The sequence below is a fragment of the Gavia stellata genome, chromosome 2, assembly GCF_030936135.1.
Source record: "Gavia stellata isolate bGavSte3 chromosome 2, bGavSte3.hap2, whole genome shotgun sequence".
Lineage (NCBI taxonomy): Eukaryota > Metazoa > Chordata > Aves > Gaviiformes > Gaviidae > Gavia > Gavia stellata.
The window spans coordinates 16,602,215-16,617,136 of NC_082595.1; the positions used below are offsets into that span (position 1 = coordinate 16,602,215).

At 52.8% G+C, this 14,922-nt stretch overlaps 1 protein-coding gene across 1 annotated transcript; it reads right to left on the minus strand.

Moving 5' to 3' along the window:
• Positions 1-1,801: 1,801 nt before the first annotated feature.
• On the minus strand, positions 1,802-14,270 carry FOSL2 (FOS like 2, AP-1 transcription factor subunit). The gene is made up of 4 exons (XM_059835587.1): positions 14,169-14,270; positions 7,855-8,109; positions 4,077-4,184; positions 1,802-2,567 (listed from the first exon to the last, which is right to left on the minus strand). Exons 1-4 carry the CDS (start codon positions 14,265-14,267, stop codon positions 2,058-2,060), a joined length of 972 nt encoding a protein of 323 aa, XP_059691570.1. The 5' UTR covers positions 14,268-14,270; the 3' UTR covers positions 1,802-2,057.
• Positions 14,271-14,922: the final 652 nt, after the last annotated feature.

Sequence of the window (14,922 nt, forward strand, 5' to 3'; positions counted from 1 at the left end):
TCATATATTTCTATTTCTGACAGGTTTGGTAAATACCTGGGTTTAAAAATAATAGTAATAATAAAAAAGCAAAGCCTACCTTTAGAGCCAAAGTAGTGTCCCTTTGAAATGATTCAAGGAATGGGCAGTGGCCAGGGTTTGAGGGAAGCCAGCCCTGCTGCGTAAAGGTCCGGTTCCACAAAATTGAACCCTATTAATTCCCAGGGGAGTTGGTAGGGACTGCAGCAGTTTAGCATCTCACAGGACTGGCCCTATAATCGCATATTGCATTTCTCCAGGTCCAGCCTGACCAAGAAATACCCTGGTTTCAGTTGATTTAAAAAAAAAAAAAAAAGAACAAGAAAATCTCACACCAAAATAAATAGCTGCCACCACAGCTTCAACAGGCAGGACCAAAGAACTATCCCCTAAGCGGCTTAGCTAGCAAGGGGGGCAATCCTAGTGTGCACATGGTCATGGTTTGTCAGTGCCTTGACATCAACAGGAATTGAGCTTGGCTCCAAGCGGGAATAGGTTACACACATTACTGTTTTCAGTAGTGAACATCAGCGCTGGAGAGCTTGTGCCCTCTGTGAGCACTTAGTAGTAGCAGCCAAGCTCACAGGTTGGAGAAGACAAGGACCCAGGGCTAGGGGAAGAGCCCTCTGATTTGTTTTTCATCTTCAGGCCAATCAACCCCAACAAACCCAGATTAATTACAATGCAAAAACAACAGAGGCCAAAGATGGAGGTGCAAATAATGGTAATTGATTTTCCTCCGCTGTCAATTTGTCATTCATAGCCAGAGGTTATCAGAAACTCTGTTCTAGTTCAAACAGGTCATCACTTCAACCATGCCATTCCTGCCTGGTGAGGAGCACCCTGTGGTCTGTGCTGTGCTGGAGGCTGGACCACTGCCTTCCCCCCAACCTCAGAAACTGGGAATCTCTGAGCAAGCAACACCTGCTAGTATCAGCTGGTGGATGCATGCTGCTTTGTTTCCCAACAATTAAAAAGCCAGCAAGTTTCACCCTCTTACCTGCTGCCAGTCTCCATCCTAGATGTATAGGCATGTGGTGCCACCTCTTTTTTGGTAGCATGTTCTGCAAACATGGCCAAGGGGAGGATTTACTAAGAGGAAGAGATCAGCCTCTGAGTCAGGAGCCCTGATGGGGAGGAAGATGCAATACTCCCTAGACAGCGGGCAGCCCAGGAAAAGTAAACAACAAGCAGCAGATTTGATATCCACCAGACTGGGGTAAAACCCTGCCAAAGACACTGATAAGTGCCAGCCCAGCAGCTTTTCTGATGCTACTTTGGCCCTGAGATGCTAACTTGTTTGCTGAGGAGCCCGAGGGGATAAATATATCTACATTTTAAAAAAGAAAGGCTTCCGCATGAGCCTCCTTCTGTCTCTGTGCCCCAGGCCAGAGTTATGACCTCTGCCCTTGCTGCTGAGCCCTCAGGCTCCTCTTGGTCCCCCTTCCCCCAGACCTCCCAGACACCCCCCTCCCACCTGGGCAACCCTATGTGTTTGCCGCAGCCTGTCCCAAGAGGAAAGATCCTAACAAGCCTTTAGAGTTCAGAGCAACTGGATGAAATGTCATGGGATCGACAACACTGGAAATGATAAGCGCAGAGAAAGAGAGCAGGAAAGAGAGAAGTTGTAAGATCAACTAACCAGAATGATCTAAGCACAGAGCACAACCGATCAGATCAATTCACAAAGGAAAGGGACGACTAGCAACTGTCTGCAGCTCGCCTGCAGTCCTGGCCAGGAGTGCTCCCCAAGTCCGCTATGGCCATGAAGAGGTTTCCATAGGCAGTCCCTACAGAGGGGACATCACCCTCTCCAAACAGTCCTGGCGTGTCAGTCCCACCCTTGCCGTTTCCTGCCTCCAGGGAGCTGGCGTTGGTCCTCACTCTCCTGCCTGGAGCTGCAGCACTTCCCCATCCTTTTTCTTGCTGCCCTTGTGCTTGAACAATCCTGTGCCTGTCTCTAATCCCATGGAAGGGGGCTCCCCCCATGGTGCTGGGGGGGATGTAACACACTGGCAAAATGGGGGGCTGCAGGGGGATTACAACGCCAGCAAGGTGGGAGAGTTCAAGGAATCTGAGGACTGGTCACCGCTGCTGCTGCTCCTCCGGTGAGCTTTGGAGCAGGACTCGGACGGGGAGAGAGGAGACTCCTGATCCAACACGTTAGGGTAGGTGAACACTAAGTTGGAGGAGCCAGGAGTGATGGCTGGTGTTGAGGTCACCACGATGGGAGTGTTGAGTGCCTCCTCCCCATAAAAACCTCCAGCAATGCTGATGGGCTTAATGACAGACCTCTGGGCTTTGTCAAGGACCAAAGAGGAAGACGGGATCTCTTCTTCCACGGGCTCCTGCTTCACCACCACCGCTCCGCTCGCTCCAGTCCGAACGCTCTGGAGGCTGCTGGATGGTGGGCTCCGACGTTCCTCAGGGCTGATTTTGCACACAGGGCTGTGAGCCACCAGCATAAACTCCAGCTTCTCCTTCTCTTTCTGGAGCTCAGCGATCTCCTTTTGCAGCACTGACTTCTCCTCCTCCAGCACTTCAGTTTCCTGCAGACAAAAGGAGAATAAGTAAGTATCAGAGGCCCTGGCACTGCTCCTCACCTGGAACATGGCCATCAAGTCCAGTCCCCATCTGGCATGGGCATATACACCCCAGACTCTTCATGAGCCAAGCAGGCACTACGTCATTGCCAGTTGAGCGCCTTGTGTTTCATGTGTCTACCAGTAGGCTATTCCCAAACTTCACTGATCTAAGGATTATAAACGGTCTTCTCATGAGCTCAACGTAATTTTCTCGTGGCCAGCTTCTACCACTTCTCTGTCTTAGTCTGTGACTTAACTCTTCTCCCTTGCCATCTGCCTGACAGACACCTTAGCAGAGAGGACTCAGATCTCCTCCCATCATTTTTTGTGTCAGGTAAGTCATGTTCTATTCACTTCTTAGCCAGAGGTAGCGTACAGCAATCTCTAAACGGTTTCCACTTTCCTTCTGTAAGTGCATATTCCAGATGAGGTCTGATACTTGCCTGACTCTTACACAAAGGACTAACACTTTCATCTCCACTGGATCATCCCTTGATGCATCCTCAGATTACTACATTTACCTTTCCCATGGTCACATCACACTGACGGCTTATAGTCAATCTGGGAGCAATTAGTACCTTCCTATGTGAAGAGCTCACCATTTCACAGAAGTATTCACCCTCAGTCCTTCAAGGATATGACCTCCCACTTTGCACTCCTTTCAGTTCTATTACTTTAGTCATGACAATCCTTAAATTCTTCCTATAGGATGTTCTGCCTCCCCTACACTGACAATACCTCCCAAATTTGAGTCGGCAGCACGTTTCACTGGTGTGCTTTCACTGCTGCTGCTGTGCTTATTATAAGATGATCATGGAATACAACCAGCCCCACGCTGGTTCTTGAGCAGAAGTGCTGGAGCCTTCTCTCCAACCTCTTTCAATGCAAACCATCCTTGTCTCCTCTTCAGCCAGTCCCTTACACACCCCAAATAGTTCTTGCACTCATCCCTAGCTTCTCTAGTTATTTCCCCTGTGGCACCAGACAACACGTCTCTGTGATGCTTTCTTTGTGCAGGAAATCAGTTACCCCCACCAAAGAAAGGTTAGCCTGAAGGACGTAGCTTTGACAAGCACACGTAACATCTGCCTCATTTTCTACTGCTGTCAGATGATCCTACTGCCTTAGTGCTTTTGTCCTTAAAGCCTGCCTTTGAGGCACATAGCATCTTTATTTCCACTTACAGAGGGAGACCAGCAGTAGGGAGACTGGTGCTAGTTGGGAGGCTAGAAGGGAGGAGAGCTCCTAGGACATTTTGGGCAGTCAGCAAGGGAATTTAGGCTCCTGAGCTCCAGGCCTGAGCCCTCACCACCGTTGATGTAGGAGCAACACCACCAGGCAGCCTTGGAAGGGGAAGGCAGCATGTGTTTTGTAGCATCTTCCTCGAACACACTAGCGGAGGGACAGCAATGCCCTTCGAGCTGATCCAAAGGGCAGGTGACAAGGAAGGAGAAACGTATGCAGAGCACGTACCGCCTGGAGTTTCTCTGTTAGCTCTCGACGCCTGTTACGACACTTAGCAGCTGCCAGCTTGTTCCTCTCTCTCCGGATCCGTCGCTTCTCTTCTTCCTCGGGCGACAGCTGTGGGCAAGTGCCAAGAAAACCCACAATCAGATCTGAGCAAGGCATTCCTTGAAGTTTGTGAGGATTTAACCGCAACGCAAAGAAAAAAAAGGCCTGATCCAGCAGGATGCTGAGCACTCCCCCTCTTCACTGATGTCAGCAGAAGATGAAAGCAGACAGTATCTCTGCCTGCACCGGGTCTTAGCAGAAGGGTAAGGAGAAGATGGAGCAGGGGGAAGATTGTGTAAGAGGACAGTGAATCTGCACCAAGGCCAAACAGATAAAAGATGCTCCGATTGTTTCACAACTTGGGTGGTACATTAAGCAAAACCAGGGCATGATGTTGTAAGTGCCTCTTTCTTGAAAGAAAATATCTGCTGCTTCCCACACAAAAATAGTTGTTAGCTTGAAGGTCGGGGATGGGGCGGAGGGGGAGACAGGGAAATCAGCAGAGCTCCCATGAAGTCCGTGAAGCAACAATGATTTATACCACCCAAAAATCTGACCTCACATTTTCGAGCGCTCAGCAAGATAACACACTGTGCTTCTTGCATCAGCAGGCAAGGCTCCAGTGATATCAAGGGCTTCCTGAGGCCAGCTGACATCCTCACTGATGTAAATCAGGGGCAATTCCATAGAAACCCATCGAGCGACACTCTTGCTAAACCAGAGGAAGTGAGCAGGAGCCCACAAGATCTGGTCGAGTCAGGCCTAGCTTTTGGGGTTTGAGACAAGGTTTTATAAATCCCAGCAGCGGCAGATAGGCTTGCACCACTGCCAGGGCTGGGGAGCCGGTACAGCGGTGCGTGAAGAGGGCCGGCACAGCCTGACTCACAGCTGCGGCAAGTGGTGTGCAGGAGCTAGTGCAAACAGATGGCCGTAGGGATTCATGGCACACGCTTGGCCGTGCAGCCTCCTCTGCTGCAGGCCGACCTCATGCCCTGCACTTCAGCCTCACCAGGCTGGCGTGTGCTGCGGGGGCTTCGGCCCAGTGACTGCAAACAAAAGTGAAACGAGCACCCTGCAAAGCACATGTCAGATCTCACGTAGTGCCAGCAGAAAATGGAAAGAAAAACCTTTTCATACAAGCTTTCAGTTTTAATATCTTCAGGGGCTGTCAAAATCGCAAACAAGACATTCACCCTTTTACAATCTTTTCTTTTAAGTGTTAATTTTACTCTAACCTCGTTCTGGTTTGTTTTGGTTTGCTTTATTTCCTTAATTTCGATCTTCACAGTTTCGGGGAGTTTACTTCAGCCTCTGGGCATTCCCCTCGCTCGGTTCTGCTTTTTTTTGGGATCCGGTCCATGCCTGCAATTTCACCTGCACGCAGTGCGAGCCCCTAGATGCACACTGAGCAACACAAGCACTTCTAGGACTTCAGGACACAGGTTTTGGGCCTGAAAGCTTTTCCATCAGCAGATCACAGCACTCCATCTCAGGGTGGGGAGTATCTCCACCCTGCTGGGCAGCAGTTGGCGGGGCTTTGGCATATTCCACCCCCCAGTAAGAAGCCGCCATGGGCACCACTCTCCCCAGTACAGCTCTGCCTGATCAGTTCCCAGCCCATATGGGTGCAGGTTAAAAATGTTTTTACACACAAGTATCCACAGTATGGCAAAGCTTTAAGCATGCACACAGATTCTGTACTGACTTGGGGCCTCTGCGTACAGTTTTCAAGAGCCCTTTCACACTTCAGAAGCAGAGACCTCATTGAAATATGTTGGGACTGAAATTTCTCCGCCCAGGGCCTTCAGTCACTTTTAAATTATCTCTCAGAGGCTATGCTTTGCAAAAGTCTCATAGACGGGGCTGAGGCCCCTAATCTAGATGTGCTCAACATTATACCAGGTCTAAAAAAGAATATTCTGTCAGAAGTTGCTGGATTTATTTGAAAGCAGTTGGATTTGGCACTCTTTGTGCCCCTGCTGTACGCGTTATCTGTAGCTTGTCCAAGCCCAATACGTGCATTCACTGGCAGAAGCGTTCATCAAAACAGGCTCTTTTCATAAAGCATTACACAATGTTTTCCAAAAAGGCACTCCAATGCGGTGTTCAAAGAACCAACAGCGGAAACCTGAGCCAAAGAGCCACGGTAAAGCGCCTGGGTACTGCCTTAGCACGTGTCTAATCAAAAGGACTTGGCTTTGAATGACCCACAATGAATGGCTTGCAAACAAGCCACAGGCCAGGAATTGCTTGGCAGGCATCCTTCAGCAAATAACTCCGAACAACAAATAAAGCGGAGAATATGGTGATCTCTTCACGGCCAATTTGTGAACACAGAGGCAGCATTTGTCAAACAAATTAGTTGTTGCTAATTATTCCCCCAGTTCTCGTGAGAGCTTCCCTGGCTTTGGACACCAGCCCTGCACTCAGGGAACCGGGAGGTAGCTCTGTCTGGTGGAAAGGACTGGCACATACCTGAACCACCACAGCTGCCCCATCCTTCCTCCCAAATACGGGTCCTCAGTGCACCCATACCAGCTCCCTGCACAGAGGTGCAGCTCACTCTGGACAAGTGATTTTAACCCCTTCCCCGCCTCTTAGCACTAAACCAGACAGCAACTCCATATAAAATAATCAGACTGTGAATCAAAACAGATGACGTGGAAGTAAAAGTAGGGCTGGTGAGTCTTATTAGAAACAGACCTCATGCAATAGCATGTGCTCATGTACTGAATGTGTGCAGCGCGTCTCATTACACTGCTCTGCAGCGACCCACACAACTGCTGCTTGGGAACAATTCAGGGAGATCTAGATTATTCAGATTTTTTTTATAGTTTTTTAAAATTTTTTTTAAAGAAATCAGCCTAGCACTGTGGATAGCCCTGGAGAAGGCTGTTTCTTACTGAAGAGATTCACAGAGTGGAAATGATTCCTGGAAGATGAGACACCTGCATCTAAGTCTACTGCCATGCCCCAGCACAGGAATGCCCCAGCACAGGATCCAGGGTCCTGGCTTGGTAATCCCATCAGGAGGCTGAGCACAGGGCAGCAGTGGTACAAGCCACCCCATCCTGGCTATGAAAATGCCACTGGGTCGGGAGCAGAAAAATTTCTGCTTGTGGGATCCCCACCTCACTGCTGTAAAGCGATCAAGTGATTGCATGTTTGTAGTGGGAAGGTGGATTTAGACACCAGACATCCAGGAGGCTCTTGCTACTAGAGTCGAGATGCTCTAGGGAAGCTGTTCCTCCCTGCGTGATGCTGCTTGATACTGGTTGTATCACCCAGAAGTGAGACTGGAGCAGGGCTAGCTGCCACAGAGCAGATAAAACACCAGCTGATGTAATTTGGGTGTCAGTTTTGTAAAGGACCTGCGTAAAAGCTCCTCTGCTTGCTCAGAGGTTTCCTTCTGCCTGGAGCAGTAGAGACAGTCAAACTGAAACCCAAGGCTCGACTTCAGAGTTTCACCTGCTTTTGAAACCGAGCCGCAATGCGGCCCAGTGGTGTGAAGCGTTTGATGGAGATTGGGTAAGTCTCGCTGTACGATGAGGAAGCAGCAATAAAATCACGCTCCGGCTTACACCATACGTCACCTGAGAAACCCCAGCACCTGTACAGCACAGGGGACAGACCTCAGTGCTCGCCCGTGGGGTCAGGAGATCCCACGAGAGGGCAGGGGGGAGAATCTCTGTACGCCTGTTTCTGAGGCACCCCCAGCCACTCTCCCTGCCATGGTTACCTGCTCGTCTCTTCGTCTCCGGCCCACTGTGGTCCCGATGGTTTTGATCACACCAGGTCGCTGAAGGGCCGTGTGTCCGGCCACTGAAGACAGCGGCGGCAGTGGATGGCTGTAAGGGTGTGAGCGAGAGTACGGGCTTGACATGGAGGTGATGACGGTGGGCTGGACCATCCACTGCAGGTCTTGGCTAGTTGTGATGGCGTTGATCGTAGGGATAAAAGCACTGCCTGATCCTGGCATATCTACTCGAAATTTCTAGGAGGAAAGGCAGAGGAGAAAAGGGAGAGAGAGAAGAGAAGAAACCATCAATGAAAGCAGAACATAAGTGGTTACTCATAAACCAGCTAGGCCCTCAGGAGCAGCACCACTGAGGACCAAAGCAGCACCTGAAGCAAAGGCATCAGCTGCCGGTGCCTCTGCAGCATCCCAGGCTGCCCCCACATGATGCAACCCCCCCCACCCCCCCACCCCCCCCCCCGAGGAAGGCACTGGGCTCAGGCACTTCCCCTCTGGAGCAGCCCTGCCACCTCCCAGCCCCCTTCCTCACTCTCCCCACACCTCCTCAGCATCCCCTACGGCACCCTCCCTTCCCAGACAGCATCCCCACCTCTGCCTCCCGCCTGTGCCCACCGCTCCTTCTGGCGCGGAGCGAAAGGGGAATTAAGGAGTTTCTAGAAAAACACTTCTCTGCCAGTCCGAAGAAAAGGAAGAGAAACTCCAGTTCTGAATTGCCGTTACCAAGCGGAGCAAAGCCTTCTTCTACCAAAGGATTCCCCTGAAATTCGGGCTCGGTCCACATAGGGTTTGGTATGGCAAGAACAGCAGCTTGCTTCTCGTTCAGTGGTTCTGCTCTCACCACACACACAGGCCGAGCAACCCAGCCCTGGGATGGTTACGTGCGAGGATATGTATTTTAATAGCAGCCTATAAAATAGGTCTTAGGATTCAGATCGGACAAGTTCCCTGCAGCTCTCTGCACTGTCTAGACAAAACAAGGCAGCAGTAAAACCAAGGCAGCAGGTAATGATCTCCTCCAAAATACATGTACACCTTGTTTCAGACAGAGGTAAATCCATCTGGATAATATGCTGGCACTAAACTGGAAGGAAAGCAATCGCTTGTCCCCGGAGGGGGAAGCAGAGGAGAAAGAATGCTTTTGTCTATGCTGAGCTCCTTCAGGAGGCTTTCAATGGTCAGACTCGGTTTTAAAGACAAACAAGCTTTGCTCCAGCAATCACTGGGCAAGGGACAGGGCTTGTAGGACCAGCAGCCATCACTGCCACTGATTTGTAAGCCACAAAATGATCCCGTGAAAAATGCACATTCTTGGGTCAACAAAGTAGCTTCCCAGAGAAACGAGAACCCTTGCATCAGCCTGACCTCAGCTCAGGTAAGCGTCCCAGATAAGGGACAGCACTTCAACACAGATTTCCTTTTCAGGGTGTGCCTAGTCAAGCACCTTAAGTGCTTTGTTAAACGGAGGCTACTGCAAATAGTATTTCACATTCTGATAGCTACAGCATTTCAGGCCAGTATTAGCCATAAGAAGTCCAGCTGCCAACGCCTGGAGACAAGAAGATCCAGTCTGAATACCGACAAATGCCAATTTACAGCTTTGGACAGCTCAAAATCTAACAAGAAAGGATGAGAGAAGGAAGACGTGAATCTAGTTAAGCGGGTGGGGGAATTACACGGCCAGGATGACACCAGCACCAAGACCTTGGCAAAAGCCCCGCTAGAACCTCAGAGATTCATATGGAGCTTGAGTCCAACACCGCCTCAGCTTACACCACATTTCAGAGTGCCTGCCATCTTTGTGACCTCTCCCGATTAACTACAGAGGGCCAGAGCTGCAAACTATCAACGCTGGAGAGGAATTTACAGAAGCAAATCCCCTCCTTTGCTCTGCCCAGTGTAGGCTGTGACCACATGGCACAGCAGAGGATGCCTTGGTGCCCCCATGACTGTAACAACATAACAAAGGGATCTTAACCTCACAGAGGGAGGAAGGTCGAGACTAGTTAAACCGCAGGTGCTCAGGGGACATAAGTTCTGCTTCCAGCTCCACAAGTGGCTTCTACTATGAACCTTACCCATCTGCATCACCATCTTTCCTGTACCCAAAAAGCAGAGAAGAGTCCTGTCTTCTTTACAGGGACACTAGAAAGCTATGGCTGCAAAAGGTTTGGAGATTCTTTTGGTGCTTTGCTATGCAAAGACACTGTTTGCATTCCAGAGGAAATGACCTTTGCATCTGTGCCACCAACACCCAACGACCTGCTAAAAATTCCCATCAGAGGTCGGGAGAGTCAGACTCACCATCAAATCAGCCACATAAGATACAAGTTTCTGACACAAAGATCTGGCTCCGAGTTATTGATAAAGTGACTACTCCACTTGCAGTCATTCTTGTATTCAACCTAGGACCCTTCCCTAGCGCTAGTGGAGGTCTCCTGGACAGCAAAGGGGAGCTGTTCAGTTCAGCCACATCCCTCGGCAGCTCCATGGCACTTGCTTGCAGACCCAGGGAAGAGACCAGTCGGACCGCAGTCCCTGTCTGTGCATGTTCCATCTTTATCACCAGCTTCCTTCCTAATCCCTCAAAATGTCTTAAAAAATTCCCCCAAACCTGTATTTTCCAAAGGCAGTATTTTTCCCAGATAACTAATTAAGAGACACGCTGCTGTGACAGGCTGAGTCTTCAGGTACAGGGTGCCCAGCCTACTGCTGGGTTTTACAGGCGTTGCTTCCAGACCGGTCAGGCTTTTCCTACGTATCTTGCTTTCCCTGCTAGGACACTGCACTGGATCAGCTTTTCCATGCCAAAACACTGCTGGCCCCCTGTGCTCTGCCCAGCGGCAGTCAGCTCTGACCCCTGGGACACTGCTGGTTTCAGTGGCAGGCCCCAAATTCCCTGCCACCTGCCCTGCACAGCCCCTTTGGGCACCAGCCTCCTGACTTTGGAGTTCCAGACCTTTCCCCAGACTGCAGCCCTAGCTTTGCTCTCCTCATTACTCCCTCCCCTCAGAGAGCTTCAATCCCCCTGCCAGCCTGGCAGCACCGCCTGCCCTCACCCACCTCCCCATTTCTCCTCCTTCCAAACCCCCTCCTGCCATTTCCTCTCCCAGGATACCCGCAGCTCTCCTCTCCTGACCCGGGAGAGGCTCCTGGAGACAACTCTCTGCCAGCTCTCCCTTCTCCTTATCTACGAGGAATTCACAGCGCTGCAGAAAAGATGTGGCGATAGCCAGATGCAGGGCTACACACACAGCACGCGCTCAGCCACGAAGCCACCGCTCTCCTCCTGACCCAAGCAACAAGCAGATGAAGGTATCGTTAAAAAAACCAACAACTAAACAGGAAACAGAAAGAGTGCTGTTATTAAGAGTGCCAAGAACTAAGGTCAGTCTCTGCTCTGCCTTAAAAATACAGGGTTGGAGAGGAGCCTCCCCCGATCCGTAGTAGAGGGAGTCTCCAGCAAGTCCTGCCACGGGCAGGGACAGGCTACGTTAGCAGGTCACAACTTAGGTGCACAGGCAGCAAGGGAACATTTCAGGCTTTGGCTCCATGGCTCCCTTCTCCATCTTAACAAGGAGTTTCTATACTGCACTCCGTTGCGTCTCTGCTCCCCTCTGGATCTTGAGCTACATCTGTAACTGCAAGCGCTGAGCAGCACCAGAAACCGGTCTAGAAAAGGGTACAATGACCATGGAAAAAACCAAAGCCAACAACGAAACCACCAAAAAACCACCCAGAGGACCTTTAAACAATACAGAGTGTATAGGCTGTATCCTATACTAAATACAAGGCCCCTGATGGCTCTCCCGTGTTGAACATCTCCTCGAAGGAAAACTGGACACAGTGCTGGGATATTTGAGGGGAAAGTCGACTGGTCTGAAAAAGTACACAAACTCTTCCCATTAAAGTCTATGTTTACCACATGGCAAGTCAGTGATTAGGAAAATAGCATGACACACAACTTAAAAGAAAAACGTTCCAGTGCTGCGTTGTATGGGAAAAATAATGAAAAAGCATCAAGGTTTTGGCTCAGAGACACAGTTTCCACTAAAACATGTGACCAATGCATCTTTTCTTGCTTTGGGGGAAAAAAAAAAAACCCACTAAAGAAAAAATTTCTACACTGCATATTTTCTGTAGCGATAAAACTCTGCAGATCTCTGTCGACCAGAATCAGCAGAACAGCCCGACTGCTAGGGTAAAGGCAACACTTACATTTGATCCTAATCTACAACATCTGTAAGGATCAAGGGAGAGACGACACACACGGCCTTGAGAAATCTCCTGGGTTCTTAAAGAAGACATCTGAGTTCTCGCTAAACCGGCGTCCTGCTCAAAGCCCCGGTTTCAGATAGTAACCCTAGAAACCGGGCTCTGGCAGCCGTATCAAACGCCATGCACGCCAGCTGCCTGGGGAAGACGTGCAGCCCCAGAAAATAAAAAGGGGAAACCCCAGTTATTGGTCAGACCTCGATAGCTCAAATACTAAGCAGTGCTGGAGTTTCACGACCTCCTGCAGCAAGTGTTTGAATCCAGCGCAGCTGCAGAATCAGAGAAGGAAAGGGAGAGCGAAGGATTTGCAGCTTGCCGGGCGTTTCCAGCTTCACAGCCCCCCTTCCCACTCCCCCACCTTGTCCTGGCATTTACTGTAAAACAGGGAATAAGCTGGAGCCGAGCTACAATCCCTGGAAATCTCAGTCCGCAGCCCGCAGAGGGCACCAGCGAGATGCGTTTGGAGCAGGCGGGGAGCGGCGGCGAGTCATTTCTGGTAAAACTTCTTTAATGTGAGGAATGTCACGGGCTGGTACGGTTGGCAAAGTTTAAGACTGGACTTTTTTTTTTTTTTTTTAAATGATCCTATGACTTCTTGATGCGAAGACAGCGATGTGCTCCCGCTGCCAGTTCGCTCACACAAGCCACACAAGAAATAATAATATTGTGAGGAAGGCGGGGGGGGGGGAGGGGGGGAGAGACCAACTCTGAAAAAGCAAAAAAAGAGTGAGGCTGGGCCAGCTGATGTAAACAAGTTATGAAATAACCCAGGTTTGTATAACTGGCCCGATTGTGTAATGCCTTCCCCAGAAGTGGTGGATTTAGTCGATGTAGGCATGTAAGCCATTCCGAGATGTTTTCTTAGGAAAATGAAAAGGAAAAAACCTCAAACCACCCGACCAGCCTCTTAGCTCCGTGAATTCACGCCGCTTCCACAGGAAATATCTCCCATTCTTCAAGTGCCTCCCGGCCCCGGGAGCTTGCGGGGGGAGCGGGGCCGGCGGGCGCGGGGAGCGCTCCGGCCGCTCCGCTGGAAACTCCCGCTCGGGAAAAAGGCATCACCAGCCCGAGAGCGGCCGGCGGCTCCCGGCAAGCGAAGGAGCAGGCGGGCAGCGGGCAGAGCAGAGCGGCACCTTTGGGTCTCACCGGTGGGAGAGGCAAAAATAGTGTCACCGCCACGGAGCCAAAATTAGGGGGGGGGCGGGGGGGTGAGGTGGCGAGGAGCGGGGACACCACTTCTGGTGGCACTTCTGGGCTACAGCCCAGTTCAAGCCATCCCCTGCGTGTTTTAGGGTGGCTGCTTGAAAGTCGCTCAGGCGGCACCTCCCAAAGTCCCAGGGAAGACGCCCGAACTGTTGCGAGCGAGCCCCGGGAAGCGCCCGGGTGCCCGGGAAGGGGCGGTGAGCGGAGGGACAGAGAAGCTCCCGACGAGAACAAAAGCAGGAAGGAGGAAGAGTCAGATGCGCCCGTGTATTTGCGTTACCGGCCTTGGAGAGGAGCTGCCCGCAGGAGCCCTTTGATTTCCGAGCTGGCCCCGGCCCGCCGCTGCGGCGGGTCCCCGGGCACGAGGCGGGGTCTCCCCACCGACACCCGCGGGCCCCGCTCCCCCTGGGCCCGGGGCGGCGGAGGCAGCCCGCCGGGCGCTTCCTCGCCGCACGACCCCGCTCGGGGCAGGCGGCTGCCTCCCACGACACCCCCGGCCCCGACCGGAGGGGAACGCCGCTCCACGTCCCGCCCGGAATGGTCGCGGCACTCGCTGCGGGGCAGGCGCGGGGGGGGGGGGGGTGTGGGGAAGGAGGGAGGAAAAGCGGCGGCGCCCCGCCGGGAGCGACGGGAGGGCGGCTGCGGGCTGCCCGCGCCCCGGCACCGTCTGCTCGCCCGCGGACGGCGCCTCTCCGCCCGGCGCCCGCGCCCGCACCGCCGAGGAAGAGCCGCTCCCCGGGCGTGGCGGTGAACTCCCGTGCCGGGAGCGCTCGCAGCAGCCCCCGGAGGGACCGGGGGAGAGGGGCAGCGCCCGGCCCTACCTGCTGGGCTGCGCCGCTGGAGTAGGTCTCGGGATGTCCCGGGGAGCCGCTGCTGCCTCTGGAGGAGGTGTCGAAGTTCCCGGGGTAGTCCTGGTACATGGTCCGAGGTCGGGCCCGGGGAGCCGCGTCCCCGCCTTCCCGCACCGACACCCGCCGCTCCCTCGCCGTCTCCCCGCCCCCTTCTCCCTCCCGACCTCCTGGGCTCTTGCCTTTCGCCTCCCAACGCTCGCCGCGGAGACGGGGGGGAAAAAAAAAAAAAAAGGCTTTGGAGGGGGGAGAAGGAGGAAAAAAGGGGGGGAAAAAGGGAGAAAAAAGAAAAATAAAATAACAATAAAAATAATAAAAGAGGCTCAGGCGGCAGCGAAGCGCCGACGGGACGGACGGGCTCGGCGGCGCCGCGGGAGCGGAGCCGTGCGCGCAGGCAGGCGCGGGCAGCGCGCGCGCGCCGATGTCCTCTCTCCGCGCTGCCCGGCGAGACTCGCCCCGCCGGCGGAGCGGCCGCGGCCCCGGGGGCTGCAGGCGGAGCGGTTCTCCTCCGCCCCCACCCCCCCCCCCCTACACCCCGGCCGCCCCTTTTCCCGGCGCGGGGTGACTCAACCGGGTCTTACGCCCCGCGGCTCCCCGGTACGGCGAACGGGAGCTCCGCGCGCCCGCGGTGACTCAGAGCAATGGCATCGCCCCGGCCCCACTCGCTTATTATCCGCCCGCCGCCGCCGCCGCACCATGTGCACTCGCACACGTCAAACCCGCGGCG

Coding starts and splice junctions, on each gene's coding strand:
- FOSL2 (XM_059835587.1), bottom strand. CDS start 14,267: ATGTACCAGGACTACCCCGGGAACTTCGACACCTCCTCCAGAGGCAGC. Junction 8,110..14,168: donor CCAGCGGCGCAGCCCAGCAG/GTAGGGCCGGGC, acceptor CTTTCCTCCTAG/AAATTTCGAGTAGATATGCC. Junction 2,568..4,076: donor TAACAGAGAAACTCCAGGCG/GTACGTGCTCTG, acceptor TTTTGTCTGCAG/GAAACTGAAGTGCTGGAGGA.